At 56.0% G+C, this 15,405-nt stretch overlaps 1 protein-coding gene and 1 long non-coding RNA gene across 3 annotated transcripts; one reads left to right on the forward strand and one right to left on the reverse strand.

Annotated features, from left to right (window-relative positions):
- Positions 1–20: 20 nt before the first annotated feature.
- Positions 21–14,682, forward strand: mre11a (MRE11 homolog A, double strand break repair nuclease). 2 transcript variants are annotated; one of them, XM_030337374.1, is made up of 20 exons: positions 21–106; positions 329–387; positions 887–1,019; positions 1,822–1,982; positions 2,418–2,505; positions 3,352–3,493; positions 3,702–3,816; positions 4,184–4,369; positions 5,654–5,825; positions 6,032–6,112; positions 6,193–6,322; positions 6,413–6,513; positions 8,441–8,611; positions 9,373–9,432; positions 9,678–9,846; positions 11,859–11,942; positions 13,579–13,640; positions 13,726–13,787; positions 13,880–14,012; positions 14,310–14,682. In XM_030337374.1, the coding sequence occupies exons 2-20, from the start codon at positions 368–370 to the stop codon at positions 14,349–14,351; spliced, it is 2,112 nt and encodes a 703-aa protein (XP_030193234.1). In that variant the 5' UTR covers positions 21–106; positions 329–367; the 3' UTR covers positions 14,352–14,682. The 2 variants fall into 2 exon arrangements, with proteins under 2 accessions (XP_030193234.1, XP_030193235.1); XM_030337375.1 differs by having other exon boundaries at positions 13,883–14,012.
- Positions 7,364–7,588, reverse strand: LOC115528966 (uncharacterized). The gene is made up of 3 exons (XR_003973410.1): positions 7,558–7,588; positions 7,419–7,480; positions 7,364–7,387 (listed from the first exon to the last, which is right to left on the reverse strand). It is a non-coding gene; the product is annotated as an uncharacterized LOC115528966 (long non-coding RNA).
- Positions 14,683–15,405: the final 723 nt, after the last annotated feature.

Below are 15,405 nucleotides of genomic sequence, written 5' to 3' on the forward strand. Positions count from 1 at the left end.
TACCCAGAGTGCAACGGGGAGAAGGGGGCGCGTCCCATTTAAGACTCCCGCGGAACGGAACTTCTGTTTAGGATACGTGCAGGTGTGGAGTGTTTTCATCACAAAGGTACCACGTTGTAGTTATGTTTTAGGAGTATATGTCATGTTAGGTACTGTTATAATTCGTGACATAAACAGATACGAGCGTCACAACACTATCGTAACGACAGTTTCGTGCTGTGTACAAACCGCCACATGGGAACGATGTATTCCCACTGCAGTCTCCTAGCATCAGGCTAACGATGCTCTATGATTGACAGGCTGGCTAACGATGCTCTGTGATTGACAGGCTGCCTCCCGCTGTGAGTCAGATCCACACCACGTCAGCATGGCGGCGGAGAACACTCTGTGAGTATGAGTATAACGTGGGGATGACACTGTTTTACTGTTGTTATTCTGACGGGAGTGAGTGGTTGTAAGGTAGTGGGAGACGACTCCTGATATGCCGGTACAACATAATGCATCATGGGAAGTTACGTTATTCGAGAGACTCTAAAGTCCTAAATAAACGAACTATATAACTCCTAGGAAATAATGTGTCATCCCTAACCCTGTTATTTGATGTACAATTGAACACCGTAGTTACCATGGTCACCATTGACAAATTATAAACTGTGAGTTAATTGTTAGTTAATGCTTAAGTTATTACTGCATTAACGAATGTATTATATTGGTTTGTTATTGAACCCTTGTTGTAAACTGTTACCACTATTGTTATTTCGTTTTGTTTTTACATAATATACATGAGACATGTGGGATGTGGGTTCCAGAGCTAGACCGGTTCAGAGTCACCCCAATACTCCTGTAGACCGCCATCACTGAGGTCTCACTCTAACCCCCCTCCCAGGGATGATGAGGACACGTTCAAGATCCTCATAGCGACCGATATCCACCTGGGCTTCCTGGAGAAGGACGCCATCCGAGGGGACGATACCTTCACCACCCTGGAGGAGATCCTGCAGTGTGCCCGGACCAACCAGGTGTTCTGTTGTTATTGAATCTACAAACTGCATCTTTAAAGGGAGTGCAGACCCCCGATCACTCTAATCTGATCAAAGCTGGTTTGGGACTTGGGGCAGATCCTCTGTCAATTACAAGAAGTCTGCGACTTCTGGCTCCAAAGGCTTTTCCTGAGGGATACTTTTCTATTGGCTGCTCGAGCTAGGGGGTGGGACACGGGTCTAGACAAAGTTTGACCACGCCCCTTTCTTTTGATTCTGTGGAAGACAATCGGTCCGTTATTTCTAAAACCTTGAAGACGTAAGTTATTCTTCTAAGATGTGGGATGACTTGTCCTTTAATAAGAGGGTGCTCTCCTGGTCCCACACGGAGCTCTGGCTGTGGGTCGTATCAGGGCCCTCCTCTCTCCTGGTCCCACACGGAGCTCTGGCTGTGGCTCGTATCAGGGCCTTCCTCTCTCCTGGTCCCACACGGAGCTCTGGCTGTGGCTCGTATCAGGACCCTCCACTCTCCTGGTCCCACAGGGAGCTCTGGCTGTGGCTCGTATCAGGGCCCTCCTCCCACACGGAGCTCTGGCTGTGGGTCGTATCAGGGCCCTCCTCTCTGCTGGTCCCACACGGAGCTCTGGCTGTGGGTCGTATCAGGGCCCTCCTCTCTGCTGGTCCCACACGGAGCTCTGGCTGTGGCTCGTATCAGGGCCCTCCTCTCTCCTGATCCCACACGGAGCTCTGGCTGTGGCTCGTATCAGGGCCCTCCTCTCTGCTGGTCCCACACGGAGCTCTGGCTGTGGGTCGTATCAGGACCCTCCTCTCTGCTCCGCAGGTGGACTTCATCCTGCTCGGTGGGGACCTCTTCCACGAGAACAAGCCGTCCCGCCGCTGCCTCCACAGCTGCATCTCCATGCTCCGCAAGTACTGCATGGGAGGCACGCCCATCGTCTTCGACATCGTCAGCGACCAGACGGTCAACTTCGGCACCAGCAAGTCAGTCTCACTCTTACTCTTACTCTTCCATTAGTGGCCTTTAGCCGACGCTTTATCCAGAGCAACATTAGTGGCCTTTAGCCGACGCTTTATCCAGAGCGACATTAGTGGCCTTTAGCCGACGCTTTATCCAGAGCGACTTACAATAAGTACATTTGTCAGAAGAAAGAGAAACAACAATATAGTCAGTACAGTAGTGCCAAGCACCAACAATCACTAGGTTAACCCATTCCCCGAATACAACAGCGATAGCTAGGATAAGATGCTGCATATTGCTAAGTGCAAGGACGTACAACATACAATAAGTGTGTAGGGGGGCTATGCAGAGCTGATCCTTGTTCCTATTCTTCCCTTTCGTGTTTCCAATCTCCCTCAAGCGTCTGCTCTTCTTTGGTTTTGTGGCGTGTGTTCATCCTGCTCTGCGTTCACCTTCAGGTTTCCGTGGGTGAACTACCAGGATGAGAACCTCAACATCTCTATCCCTGTCTTCAGTGTCCACGGGAACCATGACGACCCCACCGGAGTGAGTCCCTCTGGGTCCGCCTCACGCTGCAGGTTGGGTTGGTGTGTGTGACTGCGTGTTGCTCTCTAGGTCCCGCCTCACGCTGCAGGTTGGGTTGGTGTGTGTGACTGCGTGTTGTTCTCTGGGTCCGCCTCACGCTGCAGGTTGGGTTGGTGTGTGTGACTGCGTGTTGTTCTCTGGGTCCGCCTCACGCTGCAGGTTGGGTTGGTGTGTGTGACTGCGTGTTCCCCTCTGGGTCCGCCTCATGCTGCAGGTTGGGTTGGTGTGTGTGACTGCTTGTTCCCCTCTGGGTCCGCCTCATGCTGCAGGTTGGGTTGGTGTGTGTGACTGCGTGTTGCTCTCTAGGTCCCGCCTCATGCTGCAGGTTGGGTTGGTGTGTGTGACTGCTTGTTCCCCTCTGGGTCCGCCTCATGCTGCAGGTTGGGTTGGTGTGTGTGACTGCTTGTTCCCCTCTGGGTCCGCCTCATGCTGCAGGTTGGGTTGGTGTGTGTGACTGCGTGTTGCTCTCTAGGTCCCGCCTCATGCTGCAGGTTGGGTTGGTGTGTGTGACTGCGTGTTCCCCTCTGGGTCCGCCTCATGCTGCAGGTTGGGTTGGTGTGTGTGACTGGGTGTTCCCCTCTGGGTCCACCTCACGCTGCAGGTTGGGTTGGTGTGTGTGACTGCGTGTTGCTCTCTAGGTCCGCCTCACGCTGCAGGTTGGGTTGGTGTGTGTGACTGCGTGTTGCTCTCTAGGTCCGCCTCACGCTGCAGGTTGGGTTGGTGTGTGTGACTGCATGTTCCCCTCTGGGTCCGCCTTACGCTGCAGGTTGGGTTGGTGTGTGTGTAACACCCTGTTCCCTCCCCCAGTCTGAAGGTCTGTGTGCCTTGGACCTGCTGAGCACCTGTGGGCTGGTCAACCACTTCGGGCGCTCGCTGTCAGTGGAGAAGATCGAGATTAGTCCCGTTCTTATGCAGAAAGGAACCACCAAGCTGGCGCTTTATGGGCTGGGTGAGTGTGTGTCTGTGTGTGTGTCTGTGTGTGTGTCTGTGTGTGTGTCTGTGTGTGTGCTTGTGGGTAGTTGGAATGGTTGCAAAATATACGTGTGTGTGTGTGTGTGTGTGTGTGTGTGTGTGTGTGTGTGTGTGTGTGTGTGTGTGTGTGTGTGTGTGTGTGTGTGTGTGTGTGTGTGTGTGTGTGTGTGTGTGTGTGTGTGTAGGCTCCATCCCTGACGAGCGGCTGTACAGGATGTTCGTGAACAAGCAGGTGACCATGCTGAGGCCCAAGGAGGAGGAAGAGCAGTGGTTCAACCTCTTCACCATCCACCAGAACAGGTGGGGTCACCACCTTTGACCTTTTACCCTGCGACCCCACGACGCACCTGGGGACGTGCTAATGCACTGCGACCCTTCGTTTATGTTTGGAAGCTGCAGGGATTCTGTCACTAATATTAATACAGCTAATACTCTCTGTTGTGTATAACCTACCTGTTGATGTCACTTCCCCCTTTTACAAGACGTGGAAGTGACATCGCTATTATTAAGCCATTAGAACTATGTTCTCAACGTGTGTGTGTGTGTGTGTGTGTGTGTGTGTGTGTGTGTGTGTGTGTGTGTGTGTGTGTGTGTGTGTGTGTGTGTGTGTGTGTGTGTGTGTGTGTGTGTGTGTGTGTGTGTGTGTGTGTGTGTGTCTCTCTCTCAGGAGTAAGCACGGCGCCACTAACTACATCCCAGAGCAGTTCCTGGATGAGTTCATCGACCTGGTGGTCTGGGGCCACGAGCACGAGTGTCTGATCACCCCCACCCGCAACGAGCAGCAGCTCTTCTACGTCACCCAGCCGGGCAGCTCCGTGGCCACCTCCCTGTCCCCAGGGGAGGCCGCCAAGAAGTATGGGCCCCCACAGAGACACAGACAGGCCCCACGCAGACAGACAGGCTCACAGACCGTCCCCACGCAGACAGACAGGCACACAGACAGGCCCCACACAGAGAGACAGACCGTCCCCACGCAGACAGACGGACACACAGACTGTCCCCACGCAGACAGACAGACAGACACGCCCCCAAAACACACAGACAGACACCCCCCCACTAGGGCTAGGGTCAGGGCTAGGGTCAGGGCTAGGGTCAGGGTTAGGGTCAGGGTTCTGGTCAGGGCTAGGGTCAGGGCTAGGGTCAGGGCTAGGGTCAGGGCTAGGGTCAGGGTTAGGGTCAGGGTTGAGGTCAGGGCTAGGGTCAGGGCTAGGGTCAGGGTTCTGGTCAGGGTTCTGGTCAGGGTTCTGGTTAGGGCTAGGGTCAGGGTTATGGTCAGGGCTAGGGTCAGGGCTCGGGTCAGGGCTAGGGTCAGGGCTAGGGTCAGGGCTAGGGTCAGGGTTCTGGTCAGGGTTCTGGTCAGGGCTAGGGTCAGGGCTAGGGTCAGGGTTCTGGTCAGGGTTCTGGTCAGGGTTCTGGTTAGGGCTAGGGTCAGGGTTATGGTCAGGGCTAGGGTCAGGGCTCGGGTCAGGGCTAGGGTCAGGGCTAGGGTCAGGGTTAGGGTCAGGGTTCTGGTCAGGGTTCTGGTTAGGGCTAGGGTCAGGGTTATGGTCAGGGCTAGGGTCAGGGCTCGGGTCAGGGCTAGGGTCAGGGCTAGGGTCAGGGCTAGGGTCAGGGCTAGGGTCAGTCAATACCTTTTGGATACCTGCCTGGAGGTCCAGCAGCATAACTCTACACCATCGTGTTTGCTGAAAAAGAGAAGGTTTTAACCCTGTAATAAATAAATATATGGTGGATGAGACATAACACAATAGGTCCTAACCTCTGGGGACCTGTAGACCCACCCACGTCTCTCTGATGGACCCCACTAGCTCCTCTAGTGCCCTGTCCCAGGGATTCGACGCCATGGCTTTCTTCAATGGGGCCCTGACTTTGTGGCGACCCCTCTACTCTGTGCTGCTGTGCTATTCATCCTTTCTTCAATGGGGTCTCACTTTGTGGCGACCCCTCTACTCTGTGCTGCTGTGCTATTCATCCTTTCTTCAATGGGCCCTCACTTTGTGGCGACCCCTCTACTCTGCTGCTGTGCTATTCATCCTCCTTCCCTCCCTTCTCATTCTGATGTTGATCTTCTTCCTGTTTGCACATTTAAACAAATCCCTTTATGCAGATCTCTGACCTTTGTCCTGTTCCATCCCAGGCACATTGGGCTGCTGAGGGTCAAAGGTCGCAAGATGAACCTGCAGAAGATCCCCCTGAACACGGTGAGGCAGTTCTTCATCCAGGACGTCGTGCTGGCGGACCACCAAGACCTGTTCACCGCCGGGACCCCGCAGGTCACCAAGAAGGTGGAGGACTTCTGCCAGGCCAAGGTGAAGCATGGCACGCACAGCCATACCCCACGCACAGTCATACCCCACGCACAGCCATTGAACACTCAGTGTGACGACAAGATGAACTGCAGATTAAACAGGGCCGACTCCAATGCATCAAATAATACTTCCCTGTCTGAACCAGAGACCACAAAAGCTGTGTTATAAATGTCCTCAACATCTCTCCTCATGGCGTGCTCCCCTAGGTGGTGGAGATGTTGGATCAGGCAGAACGGGAACGACTGGGCTGCCCGCTTACTCCAGAGAAGCCTCTCATTCGTATCAGGGTACGAGTAGACAGGACATGGCTCATGAAGGAGGTACCGCAGCCTCTCAGCAGCTCTGATCTCCTTCTCTCCCTCTCCAGGTGGATTACAGCGGCGGCTTCGAGGCCTTCAACACCTCGCGCTTCAGTCAGAAGTTTGTCGACCGCGTGGCCAACCCAAAAGACGTCATTCATTTCCTCCGACGGCGAGAGAACAAGGAGGCCGTCAAAGGTGATGCCCAGTAGAGCACTCTGGCGGACCAGTGGATGCTTTAGGAGGCGGGTCCCTGGCCTCACCTCCCACCGTGTGCCCTGTGTTCAGATGAGATCGACATCGACTACAGCCGGCTGGTCCGGACCACGGCCCTGGAGGGCCTGAGGGTGGAGGACCTGGTCAAACAGTACTTTGAAGCTGCTGAACAGGTACGCTGACCTCCAGGTACGCTGACCTCAGACCTCCAGGTACGCTGACCTCAGACCTCCAGGTACGCTGACCTCAGACCTCCAGGTACGCTGACCTCCAGGTACGCTGACCTCAGACCTCCAGGTACGCTGACCTCAGACCTCCAGGTACGCTGACCTCAGGTACACTGACCTCCAGGTACGCTGACCTCAGACCTCCAGGTACGCTGACCTCAGACCTCCAGGTACGCTGACCTCAGACCTCCAGGTACGCTGACCTCAGGTACGCTGACCTCCAGGTACGCTGACCTCAGACCTCCAGGTACGCTGACCTCAGGTACGCTGACCTCCAGGTACGCTGACCTCAGACCTCCAGGTACGCTGACCTCAGACCTCCAGGTACGCTGACCTCAGACCTCCAGGTACGCTGACCTCAGACCTCCAGGTACGATGACCTCAGACCTCCAGGTACGCTGACCTCAGACCTCCAGGTACGATGACCTCAGACCTCCAGGCACGCTGACCTCAGACCTCCAGGTATGCTGACCTCAGACCTCCAGGTACGCTGTCCTTAGACCTCCAGGTACGCTGACCTCAGACCTCCAGGTACGCTGACCTCAGTTACGCTGACCTCCAGGTACGATGACCTCAGACTTCCAGGTACGATGACTTCGGACCTCCAGGTAGGCTGACCTAGAGGGTAGTTGACCTCAGACTTCCAGGTACGCTGACCTCCAGGTACGCTGACCTCAGACCTCCAGGTACGCTGACCTCCAGGTACGCTGACCTCCAGGTACGCTGACCTCAGACCTCCAGGTACGCTGACCTCAGACCTCCAGGTACGCTGACCTCCAGGTACGCTGACCTCAGACCTCCAGGTACGCTGACCTCAGACCTCCAGGTACGCTGACCTCAGGTACGCTGACCTCCAGGTACGCTGACCTCAGACCTCCAGGTACGCTGACCTCAGACCTCCAGGTACGCTGACCTCAGACCTCCAGGTACGCTGACCTCAGGTACGCTGACCTCCAGGTACGCTGACCTCAGACCTCCAGGTACGCTGACCTCAGGTACGCTGACCTCCAGGTACGCTGACCTCAGACCTCCAGGTACGCTGACCTCAGACCTCCAGGTACGCTGACCTCAGACCTCCAGGTACGCTGACCTCAGACCTCCAGGTACGATGACCTCAGACCTCCAGGCACGCTGACCTCAGACCTCCAGGTACGCTGTCCTTAGACCTCCAGGTACGCTGACCTCAGACCTCCAGGTACGCTGACCTCAGTTACGCTGACCTCCAGGTACGATGACCTCAGACCTCCAGGTACGATGACTTCGGACCTCCAGGTACGCTGACCTAGAGGGTAGTTGACCTCAGACTTCCAGGTACGCTGACCTCCAGGTACACTGACCTCAGACCTCCAGGTACGCTGACCTCAGACCTCCAGGTACGCTGACCTCCAGGTACGATGACCTCAGACCTCCAGGTACGCTGACCTCAGACCTCCAGGTACGCTGACCTCACAGAGACTGCACCACAGGCCAGACCTCGTGCTCCAGGAGCTGTAGGTACGATTCAAGGGTTTTAAAGATGGAGAGCATTGCGTTAGTATGGCCCTTGATCGGCGTCTGAAAGGGGGGCGGCCGGTGAACCGCCAACACGTTGTCCCACCACATGCTGAAACAGACTAATGGAGGAGGGGGAAGGTGCACACTAAACTGCTAATCTAGAGACCAACACACATCATACAGCCAAAACATTCACCGACACTGAACCCCCCGGTTCAGAATTTCAACACCCCATACGGCTCCCTCCTTGCTTGGTCTGTTCACCGTGGAGACGTGTTGCCTTCCTCGCACCTCTGGTGCACCGACGGGATGGGTTCCCAGAGGAGCTGAAGTGAGAAGAGGGTAGACGTAACCTTTAGGCCTGGTCCCCGTTCTGCAGAAGGTCCAGCTGTCCCTGCTGACGGAGAGCGGAATGGGGAAGGCCATCCAGGAGTTTGTGGACAAAGACGAGAAGGAAGCCATCGAGGAGCTCATCAGCTACCAGCTGGAGAAGACACAGCGCCACCTGCAGGGTCGGGGGGTAACCACGGAGCAGGACATCGACGCCGAGGTAGGGCGTCCCCTCATCCCCTACCCCTCACCCTACCCCTACCCCTACCCCTACCCCTCCCCCTACCCCTCACCCTACCCCTTACCCTACCCCTACCCCTACCCCTACCCCTACCCCTCACCCTACCCCTCACCCTACCCCTACCCCTACCCCTCACCCTACCCCTTACCCTACCCCTCACCCTACCCCTACCCCTCCCCCTACCCTACCCCTACCCCTCACCCTTCCCCTACCCCTACCCCTACCCCTCACCCTACCCCTACCCCTACCCCTTACCCTACCCCTCACCCTACCCCTACCCCTCCCCCTACCCCTACCCCTCACCCTACCCCTACCCCTACCCCTACCCCTACCCCTCACCCTACCCCTACCCCTCACCCTACCCCTCCCCCTACCCCTCCCCCTACCCCTCCCCCTACCCCTACCCCTACCCCTACCCCTCACCCTACCCCTCACCCTACCCCTACCCCTCCCCCTACCCCTACCCCTACCCCTCCCCCTACCCCTACCCCTCCCCCTACCCCTCACCCTACCCTACCCCTACCCCTCACCCTACCCCTACCCCTCACCCTACCCCTACCCCTCACCCTACCCCTCTGCTGCTCCCCCTCACCCTACCCCTACCCCTCACCCTACCCCTCACCCTACCCCTACCCCTCACCCTACCCCTACCCCTACCCCTACCCCTCACCCTACCCCTACCCCTCACCCTACCCCTACCCCTCTGTCTGCTACCCCTCACCCTCACGGTGCCTTTACAGATCCAGCGCTTCAGAGACGCCAAGAAGAACACCACTGAGGAGGAGCGGGAGAATAGAGAAGTACGTCCTCCCCCACTCCTACATGGATACGTCCTCCCCCACTCCTACATGGATACGTCCTCCCCCACTCCTACATGGATACGTCCTCACCCACACACACCTGCACACAGTGATTGTGACCTCCTTCTCCTGATGCTCCTTGTCCTCCTCCTCCTCTTCATCCTCCTCCTCTTCCCCCTCCCCCTCCCGCTCCTCCTCTTCCTCCTCCTCCTCCTCCTCCTCCTCCTCCTCCTCCCCCCCCTCAGGCCCTCGACCGGGCCCGGGCTCTCCGTCTGGACCGGGGGGAGGCCCCTCAGGACCCGATGGAGGAGCTGGGCGACGCCCACATGGACTCTGACGAGGGCGTGACCCCGCCCCCGGCCCCCACTCGTGGAAGAGGCAGCCGGGGGAGGGGCGGCAGGGGCAGGGGGAGGGGTGAGTTACCATGACGACCATAGTGACCTGGTTTATTTTACACATCCTGTTGGTACGTTTTAGAAGACATGGTGTCTGGAGCGCAGCAGGAGAAGTGTTGGATGTACAGGGCTGATATCAACTAAGTACTGCCATATCAAGCTTTTATTATTGGTTACGTATATTTCCAATGTATTAATGTTGCATTCCTTTAAACAGTTTAAGACATAAAGGAACAAACATAACTACCAGAGGTAGGAACCATTGAAGGGGCATAACTGAAAAGGAAAGGTTCATCTATTGTGAGGAACACATGATGTCTCTAGGAAAGGCCTCCGGCCAATCAGGAACGAGGGAGGGCAGCACCTGGGAAGACAAGGGAGAAGGGAGACACGCCCACAAACACGACACCGTCGGACACAAACACAAACACGACAGTGTCGGGCACAAACACAAACACGACACTGTCGGGCACAAACACATTACCGCTCACAACACAATGATGTACCGCGAGTGGTCATAACCTTGCTTATTACACCGCTACTTACAATTTATTTCATTGACTTATTATTGCTTTAATAAAAGTTTATTTTATTGCTTCGGTGGTTACAGTTGGAATAGCGTCCATAGCAACGGTCTGCAGGCCTTCTCCGCAGGGGGTTGTTACCGTGTTGGGTGATGGCTCTGGCTTCACTGCAGCAGTGAACCGTTAACAGAACCCTGTTGGGTGATGGCTCTGGCTTCACTGCAGCACTGAACCGTTAACAGAACCCTGTTGGGTGATGGCTCTGGCTTCACTGCAGCACTGAACCGTTAACAGAACCCTGTTGGGTGATGGCTCTGGCTTCACTGCAACAGTGAACCGTTAACAGAACCCTGTTGGGTGATGGCTCTGGCTTCACTGCAGCAGTGAACCGTTAACAGGACCCTGTTGGGTGATGGCTCTGGCTTCACTGCAGCAGTGAACCGTTAACAGGACCCTGATGGGTGATGGCTCTGGCTTCACTGCAGCAGTGAACCGTTAACAGGACCCTGTTGGGTGATGGCTCTGGCTTCACTGCAGCAGTGAACCGTTAACAGGACCCTGTTGGGTGATGGCTCTGGCTTCACTGCAGCAGTGAACCGTTAACAGGACCCTGTTGGGTGATGGCTCTGGCTTCACTGCAGCAGTGAACCGTTAACAGGACCCTGTTGGGTGATGGCTCTGGCTTCACTGCAGCAGTGAACCATTAACAGAACCCTGTTGGGTGATGGCTCTGGCTTCACTGCAGCAGTGAACCGTTAACAGGACCCTGTTGGGTGATGGCTCTGGCTTCACTGCAGCAGTGAGCCGTTAACAGGACCCTGATGGGTGATGGCTCTGGCTTCACTGCAGCAGTGAACCGTTAACAGCACCCTGTTGGGTGATGGCTCTGGCTTCACTGCAGCAGTGAACCGTTAACAGAACCCTGTTGGGTGATGGCTCTGGCTTCACTGCAGCAGTGAGCCGTTAACAGGACCCTGATGGGTGATGGCTCTGGCTTCACTGCAGCAGTGAGCCGTTGACAGGACCCTGATGGGTGATGGCTCTGGCTTCACTGCAGCAGTGAGCCGTTAACAGGACCCTGAAGGGTGATGGCTCTGGCTTCACTGCAGCAGTGAACCGTTAACAGAACCCTGTTGGGTGATGGCTCTGGCTTCACTGCAGCAGTGAGCCGTTAACAGGACCCTGATGGGTGATGGCTCTGGCTTCACTGCAGCGGTGAGCCGTTAACAGGACCCTGATGGGTGATGGCTCTGGCTTCACTGCAGCGGTGAACCGTTAACAGGACCCTGTTGGGTGATGGCTCTGGCTTCACTGCAGCGGTGAGCAGTTAACAGGACCCTGATGGGTGATGGCTCTGGCTTCACTGCAGCGGTGAACCGTTAACAGAACCCTGTTGGGTGATGGCTCTGGCTTCACTGCAGCAGTGAGCCGTTAACAGGACCCTGATGGCTTTAGTGCAGCAGAAGGAGAGGTTGGTGAGTCAGCCTGTCTCTCTGCCGGTCCCCAGGGGCTGCCGCTCCTGAACCCAAGGCCGCGGGGCGCGGTCGAGGCCAGAGGTCGTCCGCCGGTGGCAGCAGAAGCATCATGGAAGGTCTGCTCCAACATCAGGCACAGTCTGTTGCTTCTGTTTATCACTGTACAATATTCACCCATTCATTCACATAACCTGCATGATCACAATGGATCAACCAGTGAGCCATCCCCATCGGCAAGCTGTGAGTGGGCACCATTGTGTTCACTGGATCGGATTGTAGATACAACCCCCCCACTGTGAGTTGATGACTCCTCACCCCCCCCCACTGTGAGTTGATGACTCCCCCCCCCCCCACTGTGAGTTGATGACTCCCCCCCCCCCACTGTGAGTTGATGACTCCTCACCCCCCCACTGTGAGTTGATGACTCCCCCCCCCCCCCCACTGTGAGTTGATGACTCCCCCCCCCCACTGTGAGTTGATGACTCCCCCCCCCCCCCCACTGTGAGTTGATGCCCCCCCCCCCCCCCCACTGTGAGTTGATGACTCCTCACCCCCCCCACTGTGAGTTGATGACTCCCCCCCCCCCCCCACTGAGTTGATGACTCCTCACCCCCCCACTGTGAGTTGATGACTCCCCCCCCCCCACTGTGAGTTGATGACTCCTCACCCCCCCCACTGAGTTGATGACTCCCCCCCCCCCACTGTGAGTTGATGACTCCTCACCCCCCCCACTGTGAGTTGATGACTCCCCCCCCCCACTGTGAGTTGATGACTCCCCCCCCCCCCCCACTGTGAGTTGATGACTCCCCCCCCCCCCCACTGTGAGTTGATGACTCCCCCCCCCCCCCCCACTGTGAGTTGATGACTCCCCCCCCCCACTGTGAGTTGATGACTTTCTTTAGTCCACCGCCCAGCGACCGACCTCCTCAGACCAACAGGGGGGGCCATCTTGCCCAGGTACGCAGACGCAATTGAGGCCCACGCTGTTGGTGGGCGGGGATTACAAATCTTTCAGTGCTACGGCTCACGCCTAGGGATAACCCAATAGCGATAGCCTTAAAAGGCTGCGGCTCTACTCATAGAATCTAGAGTTACAATACGTAACTATCGTTTCAGCCATTTACTGTACAATTCACAATTGAATCTGAGGAGGGCTGTCAATGAAATATCACGCTTCAGAAGCGGCCAATCATAGGAAAGCCCGCCCTGCCTTGGTTCTCTCCCCATAGTGCCAAAATTAAATTTGAGCGAGAGCGCAAAACATCTTTCGCGAGAGGCTATTACGCGCGAGAGGCTTTTTTTTTTGTTTTGCGCGCGTAGAGGTAATTTGCACGCGCGAAAGGCTGTTTTGCGCGCGCAGAGGTAATTTGCGCGCGCGCAGAGATCATTTGCGCGCTCGCAGTTAATATCTACGCGTGTGGAATAATATAATGCGCCCGAATGCATCTTTTATCACATTAGTGAATTATGGCACTAATGTGTCGCCATAGCATAGGGATTGTATGTCTCTCTCTCTCTCTCTCTGTCTGTCTGTCTGTCTGTCTGTCTGTCTGTCTGTCTGTCTGTCTGTCTGTCTGTCTGTCTGTCTGTCTGTCTGTCTGTCTGTCTGTCTGTCTGTCTGTCTGTCTGTCTGTCTGTCTGTCTGTCTGTCTCCTAACTCTCTCTCTATCTCTCTCCTAACTCTCTCTCTATCTCTCTCCTAACTCTCTCTCTATCTCTCTCTCTCTCTCTCTCTCTCTCCCCTAACTCTAGCTTTCGACCGCCCATCCCAGAGACGCCCCCGGGCCGGAGCGGCCAAGTCTTACACAGAAGAGGTAGGTGTCCCTCATCAGTGTGAATCCACCCCTCCCCTCCTCCTCCCCCGTCGCCCCCCCCCCCCTAACAGAGGTTCTGTTCCAGGTGGTCATCGACGACTCTGACGAGGACTTCCCTACGGCGGCGTCGTCCGGGCCCCCTCCCCGGTGGGTTGGTTCGATTCCCTCTGTAGCGTCTGACTGATGGGAGCCGTGGCTCTGTGCGTTGATCTGACCTCCTCCTCCCTGCCCCCTCCCAGAAGCTCCGCCTCCCAGGCTCCTCCCAGAGGCTCCGCCTCCCAGGCTCCACCCAGAGGCTCCTCCTTCCAGAGCTCCAGCGAGAGCCAGTCGTCCAGGGGCGTAGCCTTTGATGACAGCGATGATGATGACGAGGTAGCCCCTCCCTCGGCCCCCCTCCTCACCTTGTTGATCCAGGACCACTCGGCTGGTGAACGCTGAACTAACCCCTCTCTCCGCCCCCCTCCTCACCTCGTTGATCCAGGACCACTCGGCTGGTGAACGCTGAACTAACCCCTCTCTCCGCCCCCCTCCTCAGCTCGTTGATCCAGGACCACTCGGCTGGTGAACGCTGAACTAACCCCTCTCTCCGCCCCCCTCCTCAGCTCGTTGATCCAGATCCACTCGGCTGGTGAACGCTGAACTAACCCCTCTCTCTGTCTTCCCCATCAGGAGGACCCTTTCAAAGCGCAGAGGAGTCGTACCCGACGATAAGCTCACCAGAGACGGGTTTTCTTCTGAAGCTCTTGGGTTCCCCTCTCTACTGGTGGAGCTCCAGTGGTCCAGGGTGGGTTCCAGCTGTGTGGTGAACTGGGAGTACTGAGGTTTGGCTCCACTGCCAGGACCCCGAGTGACTCAGAGCCCGCCTCTAACCCTATCCCTAGGCCGATCAGGCCGATGTGTTCATACAGGAGCTTCCCTGGTCCGCCGGGTTGGTGACGCACTCTGCAACGTTGTCCGTTAAGAGGAATAACACCGTCTGCTGTTTTAAGTTCCTAGATGTTGACTGGTTTTGCAAAGAAAAATAAACAAAAAGTTGACTTTGTTAATTTGTCCTTTGTCTTCGGTCTGATCTACGTCCAACTCCCCGATGCCTTCTTGCTTTAGGAACGTCGATTTCACCTCCCTTAAACTCAGGGACCCCCCCCCCCCCCATCGATGATCCACAGCATGGACTCAGCCTGTGACTCATGAGGTACAGTGGGTTGGCTGGTAAGCGGAAGGTTGCTAGGTCGGTCCCTGTCTCTCGTAGTTGAGTGGTCGAGCATGACACCTCACCCTGACGAGCTGGCTGTGGCCTTGCGTGGTTGACACTGCCATCGGTTTGTGAATGAGTACATGAATGGGTGAATGTTGGGCAGTATTGTAAAGCACTTTGAGCTGGGCTGGTTAGGAAAGTGTGGGAAGAATGCAAAGAAAAAATTGCGTATGGTGTGCGTACGCAGGGTTTTATAAATCTGAATATTTTTGGCGCACGCAAAACTTGGCTTTTGGGCGTACGTACACTTTTAGTAGCGACCCCACGCACAGTTTTATAAATGAGACCCCTGGTGCTGACCCAACTGAACTTAACCATTACCGGCCCATCTCCAATCTCCCTTTCATCTCCAAAACACTTGACAGGGTGGTTGCCACACAACTACAGTCCCACCTTGACACAAACAATCTCCACGAACCGCTCCAATCTGGCTTTCGTCCAAAACACAGCACTGAAACAGCCCTAGTCAAAATCACCAACGACCTCCTCCTTGTAGCCGACTCTGGATTA

This window comes from Gadus morhua, chromosome 16, assembly GCF_902167405.1.
Source record: "Gadus morhua chromosome 16, gadMor3.0, whole genome shotgun sequence".
Classification (NCBI taxonomy): Eukaryota; Metazoa; Chordata; class Actinopteri; order Gadiformes; family Gadidae; genus Gadus; species Gadus morhua.

Excerpts from the sequence above, each read along its gene's own strand:
- mre11a (XM_030337374.1), top strand. The coding sequence starts at position 368 with ATGGCGGCGGAGAACACTCT. Across the intron at positions 5,826-6,031 it reads AGGACTTCTGCCAGGCCAAG|GTGGTGGAGATGTTGGATCA; the intron begins GTGAAGCATGGC and ends GTGCTCCCCTAG. Across the intron at positions 13,788-13,879 it reads TCGTCCGGGCCCCCTCCCCG|AAGCTCCGCCTCCCAGGCTC; the intron begins GTGGGTTGGTTC and ends GCCCCCTCCCAG.